At 36.0% G+C, this 15,957-nt stretch overlaps 2 protein-coding genes across 10 annotated transcripts in view; one reads left to right on the top strand and one right to left on the bottom strand.

Annotated features, from left to right (window-relative positions):
* Window positions 1-947, top strand: part of Trappc13 (trafficking protein particle complex subunit 13) — a 44,921-nt gene extending 43,974 nt beyond the window's left edge. For 3 of the 6 annotated variants that reach the window (XM_076857213.2, XM_077109483.1, XM_077109484.1), the window contains exon 15: window positions 3-947. In XM_076857213.2, the coding sequence (XP_076713328.1) occupies window positions 3-87 (85 nt within the window). In that variant the 3' untranslated portion in view covers window positions 88-947. The remainder of the gene's footprint in view (window positions 1-2) is intronic. The other 3 variants (XM_077109485.1, XM_076857214.2, XM_077109486.1) reach the window with 1 other exon arrangement.
* Window positions 1-15,957, bottom strand: part of Sgtb (small glutamine rich tetratricopeptide repeat co-chaperone beta) — a 46,439-nt gene that overhangs the window by 9,775 nt on the left and 20,707 nt on the right. For all 4 annotated transcript variants that reach the window (XM_076857227.2, XM_076857223.2, XM_076857226.2 and 1 more), the window contains exon 6: window positions 4,284-4,388. In XM_076857227.2, the coding sequence (XP_076713342.1) occupies window positions 4,284-4,388 (105 nt within the window). The remainder of the gene's footprint in view (window positions 1-4,283; window positions 4,389-15,957) is intronic.

Genomic DNA, 15,957 nt, shown 5'->3' with positions numbered 1-15,957 from the left:
AGGCACAAAACTCAACTCAAAATGGATCAAGGACTTAGGAATATAACCAGAGACCCTATGTCTAATAGAAGAAAAAGTAGGCCCTAATCTTCATCATATGAGATTAGGCCCCAACTTCCTTAATAAGACTCCTGTGGCACAAGAATTAAAATCAAGAATCAATAAATGGGATGGACTCAAAATTCCTCTCAGCAAAAGAAACAATCTGTGAGGTGAATAAAGAACCTACATATTGGGAGCAAATCTTTACCTCTCACATCAGATACAGCACTAATCTCTAAGGTATATAAAGAACTCAAAAAGCTAGACACCAAAAAAACAAATAACCCTATCAATAAATGGGCCAAGGACCTGAAGAGACACTTCTCAAAAGATGTACAATCAATCAACAAACACATGAAAAAATGTTCATCATCACTAGCAATTAGAGAAATGCAAATCAAAACTATTCTAAGATTTCATCTCACTAAAGTCAGAATGGCAGCTATGAAGACAAACAACAATTGTTGATGAGGATGTGGGGAAAAGGTACACTCATACATTGCTGGTGGGACTGCAAATTGGTGCAGCCAATATGGAAAGCAGTATGGAGATTTCTTGGAAAGTTGGAAATGGAACCACCATTTGACCCAGCTATCCCTCTCCTCAGTCTATCCCAAAGGACTTAAAAACAGCATACTACAAGGACACAGCCACATCAATGTTTATAGCAGCACAATTCACAATAGCTAAACTGGGGAACCAACCTAAATGCCCTTCAACAGATGAATGGATTTTTAAAATGTGGCATATAGGGGCTAGGAATGTGGCTCAAGCGGTAGCACACTCGCCTGGCATGCGTGCGCCCCGGGTTCGATCCTCAGCACCACATACAAAGATGTTGTGTCTGCCGAAAAACTAAAAAATAAATATTAAAATTCTCTCTCTCTCTCTCTCTTTAAAAAAAAATGTGGCATATATACACAATGGAATATTACTCAGCAATAAAAGAGAATCAAATCATAGAATTTGCAGATAAATGAATGGGGTTAGAGAAAATAAAGTTAGCCAGGCCCAAAAAACCAAATGCCAAATGTTTTCTCTGATATAAGGAGGCTGATTCATAGTGAGATAGGGAGAGGGAGCATGGGAGGAATAGAAGAACTCTAGATAGGGCAGAGAAGTGGGAGGGGAATGGAGGGGGCATGGGATAATTAATGATGATTGAATGTGATGATCATTATTATCCAAAGTACATATATGAAGACAGAAATTGGTGTGAATATACTGTGTATACAACCAGAGATGAAAAATTGAGCTCTATATATGTAATAAGAATTGTAATGCATTCTGCTGTTATATATAAATAAAAATAAATTTTAAAAAAAGAAATAGATGCTATCAGAGCAGTCAGGTGCCATATAGGATCATCGGAGCTCAGACTCTATTCTTGTTGTAGTGGAGTGACATGATCTAAATTATGTATTCTAGAAAGCTCACTCTGCCTTCTCTACAGGATCAGCCAGGGTGAGACAGAATGGAGGCAGGGAGACGAGTTAGGAAGTGACTGCAGTTGTCTAGGTAAGAGAATGCAGTTTGGACTAGGTCTGTAAGCAAGAGAGTGCTCAATATCTGTGTCTAAGATACACTCAGAAACTAGAATAGACAGGACTTGCTAATATATTAGATATGCCAGGTATAATATGAATAAAGACTGACTCCTCAGCTTTTAACCTGAATACTAGGTAGATGAATGATGGTATAATTTACTGAGATGGGAAGATTTAAGAATGGAACAAGAGCTCTGTTTGAAACAAAATGCCTATTAAATATCTGAACATAATGAGAAGTGGTTGAATATATGAGTTTGAAGTTCAGACATATAATTTAAGAGATCCAACAACATATATAGTTGATTCTCATTCACAGAGTTATGTTCTATAAAGCCTCCATGAATTAGCAAATACTAAATTGTTCCTAGTGAAAGTATAGGGTTAGGTTCCTGTGAAACTCTGTGAACATTTTCATCACCTAATCAATACATAACTTTGTTTTATATGTGTTTCTGTTTAAATAAACTTATTTAATATACATTTTTTATTAATTAGCACTGAAATCACTGCCACAAGTCTAACTCATGCCTAAACAAAAACTTATCTCACACATGTATTTTCTACTTAAGACACATTACAATCTTTTTGCACTTAGGAACACTTCGGCCTACCCTTTGGACCACCATAAGCAGCAAAATCACAAACAAAAGATTTAAAAATACAAAAACAATGTACCACCAAATAGACTGTTTCAGCGTGAGCTAAAATAAAAAAGAAGACTATCATGTTATCTACCTCAGACAATAGCACACATCAGAAAACTTGAAATTTTCACTACTTGTGAATGTTCATAAGTGACCACAGAATCAATGACCATAAATCAATATTGAATTGTGGATTACACATAAATTTTATCAAGAAGGCAAATCATACATACAGAACCTACAAATAATGAGTAACAACTACAAATGGAAGGCAAGGCAGGCCAGGTATGGTGGTGCACACCTATAATCCCAGCAGCTCAGGAGGCTGAGACAGGAGGAATGCAAGTTTAAAGCCAGGCTTAGCAACTACGAGGTGCTAAGCAGCTAAGTGCGACCCTGTCTCTAAATAAAATACAAACTAGGGCTGGGGATGTGGCTCAGTGGTTAAGTGCCCCTGAGTTCAATCCCCAGTACCCCCAAAAAAAGTCTCAGGTAGGATGCAATCAGAAGAGAAGAAGCAGTAGAAGAGGATAAAGCCCTGAAAAAAACCATCATCTTCAGAGGTGAAAAAGGAAGAAGAAGAAGACTGGAAAAGAGCACACAGTGAAGTAGAAGGAAAACAAGGCAAGTGTGATAAATCATAGAGGATTAAATCTGTCAAACTTATGATAATTGCACCAAATAATATAAATGTGGTAGGGTGAAGATATAGAACTGAATGCTAGCTCCAATAAAATACCAAAAACTGGTGATCTCACCAACAGAGTGACTATATTAGGGTTATCCAGACTAATACAGAAACCAATAGTACAAAGATATATGGAAAGATTTATTAGAAAACATTAGCTCATTATGGAAGGTATGAAGTGCCACTATTTGCCATCTGTAAACCAGAGGTACAGGAAAATTAGTGGTGTAGTAGACTCCAAACAGAAGATTTGAGAACCAGAAGAGCCGATGGTTTGAGATCCAGGAATACTGAGGTCCAAGGGCAGGAGAAGATGGATGCCCAGCTGGAGGAGAGAGTGATTGGACCCTTCCTCTGCCTTTTGGTTGTATTTAGTCCATTAGAGGATTGCATGCTGCCCTCCCACATTGGGGAGGATGATCTTTACTCAATCTACAGATTCAAATGCTAATTCCTTCCAGAAATATTCACATAGATATCCCCAGAAATGTTTTACCAAGGGAATCCCCTACCCAGTCAAGTTGACAAAATAAGCTATCACATAGATAAAAGGCCTGCTGGATGAGATGAATAAGGAACAAGAGATGATACAGATGAGACAGGAGGTACAGATAATCATCAGGGGCTTTACAGAGAAAAGAACTGGGAGGTGAGACAATAGCTGGAGAGGAACACGGGATGATTCCAGTCTATGATGGAATTCCAGTGATTATCTATTAGAGATGGAAAACTAGTGTTGTAGAAGATAAAGGGGATAACTACAAGTATGACATCAAAAGTACAAAAGAATGAGTTCTTAAAATATGGAGGGAAGTGATGTTCTTAAGAACCCTTCCATTTTAAAAGGCAATCTTTATAGAAAAAAGGCAATCTTTGTAGATACAAATGCAAGTAGATTGGAGGACTCAGAAATAGGAAGATGAGTTGTTACTCTTCAAAACAGGTCTATTTTCTTAATTAAGTGTAAAGCAGTATCAGCTGAGAGTCACCATGGAAGGGGAGTAGTGGAAATGTGAAAGGTGGGTGCAAAATAGTTGCATGAGAGAATGAAAAGGTGAATTTTGATGTAAGAAAAATAGGACTGTCTACCAGTGTTGGGTACTCATCTAGATTTGTGGTTATGGACAAGAAATGACTCTGCTTGTGTGGTTATACCATCTTCTCCAATAACCAATCAGTCATAAAACAACTAGTCACCTTACTCTCAAGTCACAAAATTTGTAGTCAATTCCTTCCTTATATTTATCTTCTTATTAATTCCAAGAGGGTAATACTAAGCAGGAAATTCATAATCAAACCATTAAGAACAGTGTCTCTGATACTACTTGGTACAACTTTGAACATTCTCCCAGAACTTACCCCATCCTCCCATAGGCCTTACTGTACTTTGAATCAATTGCTATTGCTTTTTCACAATCCTTTATTGCATCTGTGTAGTGACTTAATTTGCTTTGAGCAGCAGCCCTAAAAGAAAAAAAAGATATTTATTGTAAGTAGCTACCGAGACACTAATTTAGATATTCAGATACTAACAAAGCTACATTTTCCTTATTCCAAATGGTTACTCACTCCTACTAAATTTCTCAGTTATACTAAGATAATTATATGATCAAATTTTTTAAAAGCTCAGAAAATTCTTTTCAGAAAACAAATATGCAGCTTCTTTTCACTCTTTGCTACAGAAAAGATAAAATATATAAGTCATACACTCTACCTACCTACCTTACTATTTTTCTAATTTTCCCAAACAGAAAATTGAGACAAACAGGCACCCGGACTATTTAGCACACAGAGTGAGTGCATGCTGTGAAGGGCTGCAGAGATCACTGTGCAGTCAACTGGTCATTTTCATAGTAGGGTTCAAGTACAAATAAAAGCAATACCCCAATCCACTGAGAGTCAGACAGATCCTTCCATTTATTCACTTCTGAAGCAGACTAAATTTCTTTCAGTCTCCCAGAAGTTCTTATAATCTTGTCCCTCAAGAAAAGGTTTAAAATGTCAGTTTGGAAAAAGAATATTTCCATAGAATAAAATCCTTGTGCTTGTGAAATCCCCTCAGTAATATTCCCAAGTAGGAATAAGTGACTCACAAGAGAAACAAGGAAGAAAAACAGGAACTCTAAGAAGGATGCTCAGCTAGTCAGAAAGGCATTCATCAAGAATACAAATAAAAATAAATGCTAAAGAGGATGTAGAGAAAAAGGAACACTTTATACTGTTGGTGGGACTGTAAATTAGTATGATCACTAAGGGCATCAGTTCAGAGATTCCTCAAAAGACTAGGCATGGAACCATCATATGACTCATCTGTACCACTTCTTGGTATTTATCCAGAAGAATTAAAGTCATCTTGCTACAGTGATACATGCCTGCCCATGTTTATAGCAGCACAATTCACAATAGCCAAACTATGGAACCAATCTATCAACAGATGAAAAGATAAAGAAAATGTGGTATATGTGCCACATGGTGTTTTATTCAGACATAAAGAAAAATGAAATTGTCATTATGTTAAGCAAAATAAGTCAAACTCAGAAGATGAAGGGTCTTATGTTTACTCTCCTATGTGGAAGCTACAGAGGAAAAAGAGAAAGGTAGGAGGTCAGAATCTAATGAAAATCAAAGGGAGATAGTAAAAGAAAGGGAACAGGGAGAGAAAAGGGGGAAGTACTGGAGAGTGATATTGGCAAATTATATTGTGTGAATGTATGAATATGTAACAACAAATCTCATCATTGTGCACCAATAAAAAATGTGGCAAGGGCTGGGGTTGTGGCTCAGTGGTAGAGCACTTGCCTAGCATGTGGGAGAACTGGGTTTGATTCTCAGCACTGCATGTAACTAAATAAAATAAACATCCATTGATAACTAAAAAAAAATTTTTTTTTAATGTGGCAAGAAAAAAAAGAGGAAAGATTCTCAGGAAACAAGTGGAATGCCAGCAGCTAAAAATCAGTAGATGCATGAGCAACAGTGATCAGGTGCCAGGGCCACGTGTCATAATTACTTCTTATAATACCCCCACAAAGCACAATGCTGTAGCCCCACTGCCTCATACAGGAACTTCAAGGCCTAGGCCCCTTCTATTAATAAAGGCTAAGGAAGCACTTTCTGAAAACTTGTGCTTGCAAGCTTAGAAACTGGCTTTCCTTTATGTTGAGTCTGCAGACAAAAGGCCTCTGAAAATACCCCACACTATCCCAAACTCTCTGACATCACTGTCCCCTCCCACTGCATGCTGAGAAGCACTACTCTCATTTTTACTTTTATTTACCTTTCTTCTTCTATAATTTCATTTGTTGTTTTAACTATGTTAAAAAAAAAAAAAAAGTTTTGTTTAACTGCCCTAACATCTGCTTCCTTGAAATTAGCCAAAGGTAACTTCTTTCAGGGACTTACCTGAATTCTAGTAAGCACACATGAAAACAATAAAACTGACTAAAATGTAATTTATCTCCAAGTTTTAACACTTGCTGATTCTCAGCATTCCTTAAGTATTTTCTAATCTCCTAGCCTTTAAATTATAGGCTTAGCATTATTTAATACTGCTTTCTATATCACATCAAGCTTATTATTATGTTTTATAACTACTGAAAGGACATGAAAATAGATTAATTATTTATTAGATCTCCATGAACAGAATGCATTATGTAAAACGAATCCTGGAGAGAAGTGGTAAAAGTAAGATTGCCAATCCTGGAAGTTGAACCTGGAACTATAAATCCACCAAAAATTCTTAAAGAATTAACAATATAATAGGAAGGAAAAGAAAGGGGAACAGGGGTCTTTTGGCTCAGTGGTAGAGTGCTCGCCTAGCACGTGCAAGGCCCTGGGTTTGATCCTCAGCACCACATAAATAAATAAATAAAGGTACTGTGTCCAACTACAACTAAATAATAAATATTTCAAAACAAAAGAAAGGGGAACAGATAGTTAGTTCTGATCAACAGGGCAGTTCCTTGGGAATTTCTCCGTGCAAAGGTGCCAATCAAAGATCGCCCAATAGATAAGGTGACACCCTGCTCAAGGGAGATTCTATGCCAGCCACGAAATTCATTAGTTCATAGGCTCGGGTTCAAATACTGCCCTGAGGTAGAGGGTTACGGGCATAAGCTGATAAGCTCTAATGGGGCTGTTTTACCCACAATTTCAGTTTTGTTTATCTTAAAGAAGGTTTCTCACAATAAATCCTTTTGATGTTTAAACCTATATAATAAATGTTCTGAGCCTGCTTATAGTCAGTCTTCTTCCATCAGAAGTTTGGCTGATCCACCGGGTCCCACCTTTTTTGTACTTTTGTGTGTGTTTCTCTTTTTCCCAATCCCCTCACCATCTGGTTTGGGAAAATGAATAACCATCTGTGGGCCATAACACTGAGGAATTCCCATAGAGACAGGCCTCCGCAGAGCAGATTAACAACACATGAGTCTGGGTCACTTATATTCCCCATCTAATGCAAGTACTCCAGGCCTATATGCATTTATTAAAGTTATATTGCGTAAAATTAACAAGCTTCCCAACAAGTTGAGGTTTTCCTTTTAGAGTAGTTTAACTCTGGGAAAATTTTCAAATCCAGCCTTCACCAGATTATAGACATGTCAATGGCTAACAAACGCATACAAACTCCCCAAAAATAGATTTCAAAAGAACTCACACTGGCCTGGGAGTGTAGCTGAAAGGTAGAGCACTTGCCCTGCATGCAGGGATCCTGAGTTCAATCCCCAGCATTAGGGGGAAAAAGAAAAAGCCATGAATCATACTTACGCCCAATTTGGCTTTCTAAATTACAATACATTCAGAACCAAAATTGTGTATCATAGCAATAATAGGGGAGGAATGAGGTGTTGGCTCAAGACCAACATCTCTTCCTTGGATGATTTTATATTGTGGTTCAGAGAGCCAGGAAGATGTCCTGGAAGCTTTCAAATCTACTTGGCTATTCCACCTGCTGTTTGAGTTGCCTAAGGAACATTTCTGAAAGTAGTTTAATGTCTTAAATCTTGCCAACTCAGGAAGTTGAATCTGTGATTACAAACCTACCAAATCAAATTTCTCCTATGAAGTAACAACATTACTGGGAAGAAAGGAGGAGTTAATGGCCTAAGCTTTAAGACAGGTTTTTAAAAATGATTTTAATTATACCTAAGTACAGACCCTGGGACAGGGACTTGTATAGTTAAGTATGCAATCTATATGAAGTCCAGATCCTATAGGAAAGGCAATTCTGACTCCTTATTCACAGGCCTTGAATCTGATATATCATGGACATCTCATTTTGTATATCTGCAAAATGTGATTGTGTAGAACAGCAAATGCCCAGTCTCATTTCTTTCTGCTAAGGATCTTCTATTCCAATCAGTGTATGTGGCTACACACATGCATATAAAAGGTATGAAGGTAAAGGTATCAAAAAAAAAGGATGGAGGTAGGGACATTCTGAAAAGGGTACACAGAGAAACAATGACATGGCTTTAAAAAACAACAACAACAACAAATCTCTAACTAAATATGTACTAAATGCCTTCAGGAAACTAAAAGAAATTACTTATATTTTGATAACTGAATTTGATTTTTAAAAATGTAATCAGAAATCAAATTCTAATATATACAACTTAGCATACTCTCAATGTTATATACCAAAAGTTTTCAAAGGGAACAATAAAACCATGTGGATTGTATTTTAAGCCATTAATGTATAAATACATTCTGAATTTAATGTTGACTTTATGTATTTCTATTGTATTTCTTTGCTTAATTTTTTTTTCAGTGCTGGGGATCAAATTCAGGGCCTTGAACATGCTAAGCAAGTAAGTACTCTACAACCGAGTTACACCCCCAGCCCTGCTTAATTAAATTGTATCATTAATAAACGTATATTCATGCCCTAATACACTAATCCTCATTCTAGCATTCTCACACACATCATTAGCATATATAAGACTATCTAGGAACAAATAAATAAAATCTAAAGATTTATCAAGTCTAAGATGAAAAATAAAACCTTAATGTGTCAGGTGCAGTGATACATCTATAATCCCAGCCATTTGGGAGGCTGAGGCAGAAAGATCTTGAGCTCAAAGCCAGCCTCAGCAATTCAGCAAGGCCTTGTCTCTAAAATATACAAAAAAGTGTGGGTGGGCTTGGGTTGTGGTTCAGTGGTTGAGTGCCCCTGTCCAATCCCTGGTATCAAGAAAAAAAAAAAAAAAAAACCTTAGCTATATACCTAAATCCAGGTATAAATTAAGGATGGCAATATGTTCCACCCACTTTGCACAGAATCTCAGAGCAACTGGGGACCATTTATCTGATCTGTTAATGCCTGCTGTATCACCTCTACCTCAAAACTCTGTGGGAGCCAGGTGAGGTGGCACACGCCTGTAATCCCAGCAGCTCAGGAGGCTGAGGCAGGAGAATGGAGAGCTCAAAGACAGCCTCAGCAATTTAGAGAGGCCCTAAGCAATGGATTGAGACTCTGTCTCTAATAAAATATAAAAAGGACTGTGGCTCAGTGGTTAAGTACCCCTGAATTCATCCCCCTGGGGAAGGAAGGAAGGAAGGAGGAAAGAAGGAAGGGAGGAAGGGAGGGAGGGAGGGAGGGAGGAAGAAAACCTTTGTGGGAATGACTGGAAACTTACAACATAATGAAGCCACTTAGAACTATCTACACAACCTTAGAGCAGATAGCTCTGCTCCATCTGGTAGGGCTCACCTCCATCATCAAGACAATACCAAACAAGTATAATTACTGTTGGCATGCAACTGAAATTCTCCATGTCTCCTGTCCTTCATCCCATTACCATTCCACTAATTCTTCTCCAGATGAAATATTTCTTCTTTATTCATTCAATTAGTATATCTATCATTGATTTCCTAATGCACACTTTTAATAATAGATATGGCAATAAGCAAAATAACACTTCTGTCCTGAATAGTGCTTATGGCCCATTGGGAGCAAAAGGCAGGGTTTAGGAAGAGAGAAAAGGTTGAAAAACTAAAAAGAAAAGGTGGTTTTGAGTATAGTTTTCTGTCAATCTTTCTTCATATGCAGGTCTGAGGGGCTTACTTTTCTAACTGATGTTACAAGCTTTTTTAATGCTTACTAAAAGATAACTGTACAGTCCTTTGGTTCAGTTAAAGAAATTCAATTACAAAAATAAAATATTTAACAAACCTATTTTGGTAGTTCATGTGAAAAGAGGAATGGGTTTATTTGACTGAATATACAATGCAAAGTAATTAAGTAATGCATGACAAGGATGATCATTAAAAGAACAGATATGGAATATAAAACTCCCAAATAATTAAAATGAAAGAAATAAAGATTCTTTCCAACCAAAAAAAGGCAGGAGAAGCCAAGTGGGGCGAGGGGAGCATGCTTTAAAAACATAAGAAAGCAGAAAACAATTCAAATTTATCAGTAATCACGAAGTTGCCTAATGGGAAATGGAAATTCTCAGCTTGGATACAAGATATCACCAAAAACATAATCATGTACAGGTTAAAGTTAAAGGAACAAAAAAAGACAATCAGATGAAATGAAAGCCAAAGCAAAACCAACAAACAACAACAACCAAAGAAACCCAGCCAGTATAGAACATTAACATCAGACAAAAGGCAAAGAACCTTGCTAAATATAGAGTCAGTACTGATCATCCTTTAACTCTATGTGAAATATTTCCATGGTTCAGAAGTCAAAACTATGTTAAAAGTCTCACTCTCAACTTCTAGGAGATGGGTGCAAATGCAATGGGTTGGATAAAAATGGAAACAAGACTTCAAAAAGAAGGAAAAGAAAACCTTCAAATTGAGTAAAACAGAAACAAGTAATCCTAATTTTAAAAGAAAGAACTCAAGCAACTTTCGAGTATAGTATTCTGAATATATATCCTAAAATGTATTCTAAGAACAAAAAGAAAAATTACAAAGAAATTCTCAACTTCACCTAGTAGGCTTGTTAGTGGTGTAATACTGGTATTATATCAGTTGAAAAATACTGAATGACAGAGCAAATGAGTATTCTAGTGTTGTTGGACAGCAGGGTTTCAATCCGGGAGAAGGACAACAGAAATAGAATGACACTGGAATGTGAATTAAAGTTATCTGTCTAAACTGATGACTTTTCAAAAAATATATTGCCTACGTCAGTCCACTGGAAAAAAAAAAAACTTAGAAGCAATAATATCTCAGTACCAATTATCATGCCTCACTACCAGATATTGGTATATAAATGCTAAACTCCACTGAAAGGAACACAGGGTCATTAGAGAAATAACTAAGCTCAGGTCTAAGGCAAGGAAAATACAAGGCAAATGTAAAATACCCTGTTCTCTAAGAAAGCAAGAAAGTGTTTTTAAAAAATGTGAACAGGGTTATGGCTCAGTGGTAGAGTGCTTGCCTAGCATGTGTGAGGCACTGGGTTCAGTTCTCAGCACAGCATATAAATAAATGAAATAGAGGTCCATTGACAATTTAAAAAAATTTTTTAATGTGAATATGTATGTATGTAATTATGTATATATAGGTATATATGTGTGTATATACACACACATTTCAGCAAGAAAATAATATATATATATACATATGTATACATGTTCAAACATATACTCACATTCCCCAACAGAGAGAAAAACAGAAAGAGGAAGCAAATGTGACAAAATGTCACCTTTTGTTGGTTATTAGGTAAATGTATATGAATATTTGTCTCAATAATTCAAATAGATTTTTAATAGGTGTAAACTGGTTTTAAAAAAACACACAAACATGCTGCCATGTGACTATTTCATCATTAGAGACCAATCTCCCTTTTAAACTTCACTGAATCAGTGCAACTCAAATTTTTGTTGAGTACCTTTGATATACTAGGCTCTGAGCCCAAACCCACTATAAAGAGATGAAAAGAATATCCTCTGCCCTCCAACCTTCCATAGTCTAACAGAGAAACAAGATAAGTAAATAATAGTATAGTAAATACAACCAAGAAAGAATCAAAGGAAGACCAGCGCAGAGAAAGGTATGGTCAGCCCTATGTACAGCCATCCAACAGGAATTTCTGTGACAGAGAAGTTCTTAAACCATACTATCCAACACAGCATTCCCTACCACAAGTGACTAATGAGCACCTGAAATGTGCTAGTACAACTGAGGAACTGTTTCCTTTTATTACATTTTATTTAAATTTTATTACATGTTAATTGATTTAAATTTAAATAGCTACATGCGTCTAGGGACTACCATATTGGACAGCACCACACCACAGGACATGAAAAGGAAAGCTGTAGGGGCATGGTCAGGAGGCTGGAAGAGGAGAAATTAAGAACTTCTTCCCCAGGAAAAGCAATACCTAACAGGTTTTGAAGGATGACTAGCAGTACAATCAATTAGATTAGTTGTAAAATACTGAAGGCAGAGAGGAAAGCACATAAAACATGGAGAATGTCACACCATAGTATTCTTAAGAAATCAGGAAGTTTGATGCTACATGTGCATAGGTAGTAGAAGAGGAATGGAGTAGGAGAAAAAGTAAAGATAATAAATTTAACAGAAAAGAAAAAAGCTAGGGGTGTGTGTGTGTGTGTGTGTGTGTGTGAGAGAGAGAGAGAGAGAGAGAGTGAGTTTACATTTGGTTAATAGAAATGTGAGGCTACTTTAAGTCTCTGTTGCACTCAGTTAGCAAAAGAACCTGAACTAAAGGAAAAGGAAACAAATTAGCTATTTGAGAGGTAGATGAACAAGGGAAGCATAAAGGAAGACGCCCTGATCTCTATCTTCAGATACTCAAAACAAGAGAGAAATAAAACCAGGAGAATCAGGTTCAGAAAGAAGTTGGGTGGGAAGAAAGAGGATGACTGAGTTTCAATCTTGACAGCTTTAGATCACAAATGGCAAGCTATGGTGAAAGCAGATTTATGCAGCTCACGAAAGGAAGGGGAGAGGCAGCTGAGACTTGGAGGGAGGCCTGGAAAGCAAAGAGAATACAAGCTAGATTTGAGTCTCTTGTGAGATGAAGCCGAACATGCCAAGGTCTGAACTGAATAACAATGTAGTCTGTCCTCTGTCTTTGCTCTCTGGTTATCAGGGCATAACTAATGAAATTCCAATAGAACAACACAGTCAGAAGCTCTGTATTTTCAGGCACTCTTGCTTTCTCTATTTTATTAAAACAAAAGCATGAATAGTCTTCTATTTTTAAACAAAATTAGGTGGAAGAAAAGTTACAGTTACCTCACAGGTGCCCTATCACCCATAAATAAACTGTAACAAAAACATATTCCTACAACTGAAAAAAAGGTTATACTGTTTTTGAATGAAACAAATATTGGATGTCTGGGACTATGCTAGGGCCTTTATCACTCCTTATAACATCCTCTGAAATAGTTAGTATTACCCTTGTTTTACAAGTGAATTTTCAGGTTTAAAAACATTGAGTGCCCAAGAGCACACAGCTAGTAGGCAGCAAAACTAAGATCCAATCCAAGTTCAACAAATGAAGTTTAAAACCCATGAAATTTCTGACCAGACTGCTCACACAGAAGTAGGAAAACAAAATGCAAAATCATGAGGTCTCTACTCCCTTCTTTCTCAGAGCTAAGAAGGCCATATGTTATGCTCTCCAACCTTTAATGTCTTCCCATCTTTTCTACCTATCCAAGTTCTACCTGCTCTACAAAACAGGTCCGTCTCTAGTTCCATATCACCTGAGAGACCTTCTAAACAAATTCCCTCCATCATGTTCTCTTTCTTGTGTATTTTTTTTTTTTAACTACGATTGAACCAAAGGCACTTTACCACTGAATTACATCCCTACCCTTTTGAAGTTCTTATTTTGGGATAGGGTCTCACTATGTTTAGAACCTCAATAAGTTGCTGAGGATGGCCTTGAACTTGCAATCCTCCTGCCTCAGCATCCTGAATTGCTGGGATTATAGGCATTGCACCACTATATTCAGTTTCTTTCTTGTGTATCTTTTATTCCATTTATTGCTTAGGTCATTGAATTCATTCATCCTAGAAGCACAATTCTACTGTGGTTGAAGTAATATACTCAGCACTGAGGTTGTAGAAAAGAAATAAAACACCAAGTTTGTATGGGAACAGAAGACATAGAAAATTGCTATTCATTTCACACTATGAGGTAATTGAAAATGCTTTAGTTGTTTGTTACTTTATGTAAGTAAGTGTAAATGTGGATATCTGGTTGATTCAACATCACTGAAAATTTCTTATATTCTTTTTATACGCTTCATTCATCCAACAAAAAACTGGCTGAATTCCATTAAGGCACAGTGCTAGGTGCTTTAGGGGATATAACAAATACAAGCTCTAGTCTCTTCCCTTCCCTGAAGAAAAAGAACAAATATGTATATAAAATAAGGCAGAATATATCAAAAACCTATATAAGTGTTACACATTATAAATACTTAATGTCTAGAAAAAAAGGCAAAATACATAATTGGTTCTTAAGAAGTGTTCAGGTATTCTGAAGCATCAGTAAGATCCTTAAAGGCCAAAATAGAAGATACATACTAGAAAATAAACAGTTGTGCAAAACAACTGTGCCAAATGATCATTTTCTAACACATAAAAAAGTCACTTCTATAAAAAGTAAACTGTAGTTCATCCTAGTGAGATCAGAATGTGGAAAATATTTTAATTAGAAATATAACTGGGAAAATTAAAATTAAAATTAAAATTAAAAACAAGATTTAGATCTGCTTTCTGAGCTTCCAATTCTCAGCAGGCATCTGGCCAGGAAAAATGACAAGGGGGTAATTGGCAAGGCTACAGGCTACTAAAATATTTATAGCTACAAGAGGCTCAAAAAAAAAAAAAAAAAAAAAAACTCAAAAGGATACTGAAGTTCTACTTAGCATGTATGTGAAATATACAAATAAGCTTTTCTAATTATTTAATATTAATTAGCATGCTCTATTACTGTATTCCTCAGGGGAAAAGATACTATTTAAATGCAAAATGGAGCATAATTATGGATTCTAGTTTAACAATAATTAAATAAAAAGCAAAGAGAAATATTGCCAAGAATCTCTTCCAATACAGAGTTAGTAGACTAAGACTATTTGTGAACTCTAATCTCATTAAAATAAATTATTTGTTTAGGCTTAGATGTTTCATGTTAACAGTTAAAAGTATATGACTTGCTTGGCTCTATAAATGAGAAATTTTCTGATAACATTTATATGTGGTCATAACATTTCAAGATACTCTTAAATGTATTCATTTCAGTTTCATATGCTAAATTAAAACATTACACACACACACACACACACACACACACACATATATATATATATATATATGATTACAGAGATAGAAATCAAACATTAAGCCACAGCTTGGGGACTTCATTTCCATAACTTATTTGGACTTCCTATTTTTCTGGGCTAGAAAAATTAACAAAGGTAAATTTTTTTGAACAAATAAAATTAAGATTTCCTTTTTTTTTTTTTTTTTTGATGTGTCTTTGCCTGACTTTGGGATCAGGGTGATATTGGCCTGATAGAAAAAGAGGGAGACTTCCAAACTCATTCTATTTCCTTAAATAAATTGAAGAATATTGGCATCAGTTATTCTTTAAAGGTCTTGTAGAACTCGGCTGTGTATCCATCCAGCCCTGGGCTTTTCTTGGTTGGTAGACTTTTGATGACATCTTCTATATCATCACTTGAAATTGATTTGTTTAAATTGTGTATATCGTCCTGATTCAATTTGGCAAATTACATGACTCTAGAAATTTGTCGATGTCTTTGATATTTTCTATTTTAATAGAGTACAAATTCTCAAAATAATTTCTAATTATCTTCTGTATTTCTGGAGTGTCTGTTGTGATATTTCCTTTTTCACTACATAAGTTAGTTATTTGAGTTTTCTCTCTCCTTCTCTTTATTAGCATGGCTAAGGGTCTCTCAATTTTTTTATTTTTTCAAAGAACCAACTTTTTGTTCTGTCAATTTTTCCAATTGTTTCTTTTGTTTCAATTTCATTGATTTCAGGTCTGATTTTAATTATTTCCTGT

The sequence above is a fragment of the Callospermophilus lateralis genome, chromosome 5, assembly GCF_048772815.1.
Source record: "Callospermophilus lateralis isolate mCalLat2 chromosome 5, mCalLat2.hap1, whole genome shotgun sequence".
Taxonomy (NCBI): domain Eukaryota; kingdom Metazoa; phylum Chordata; class Mammalia; order Rodentia; family Sciuridae; genus Callospermophilus; species Callospermophilus lateralis.
The sequence above is the reverse complement of the archived record's forward strand: the minus strand, read 5'-3'. Positions and strand labels throughout refer to the sequence as shown.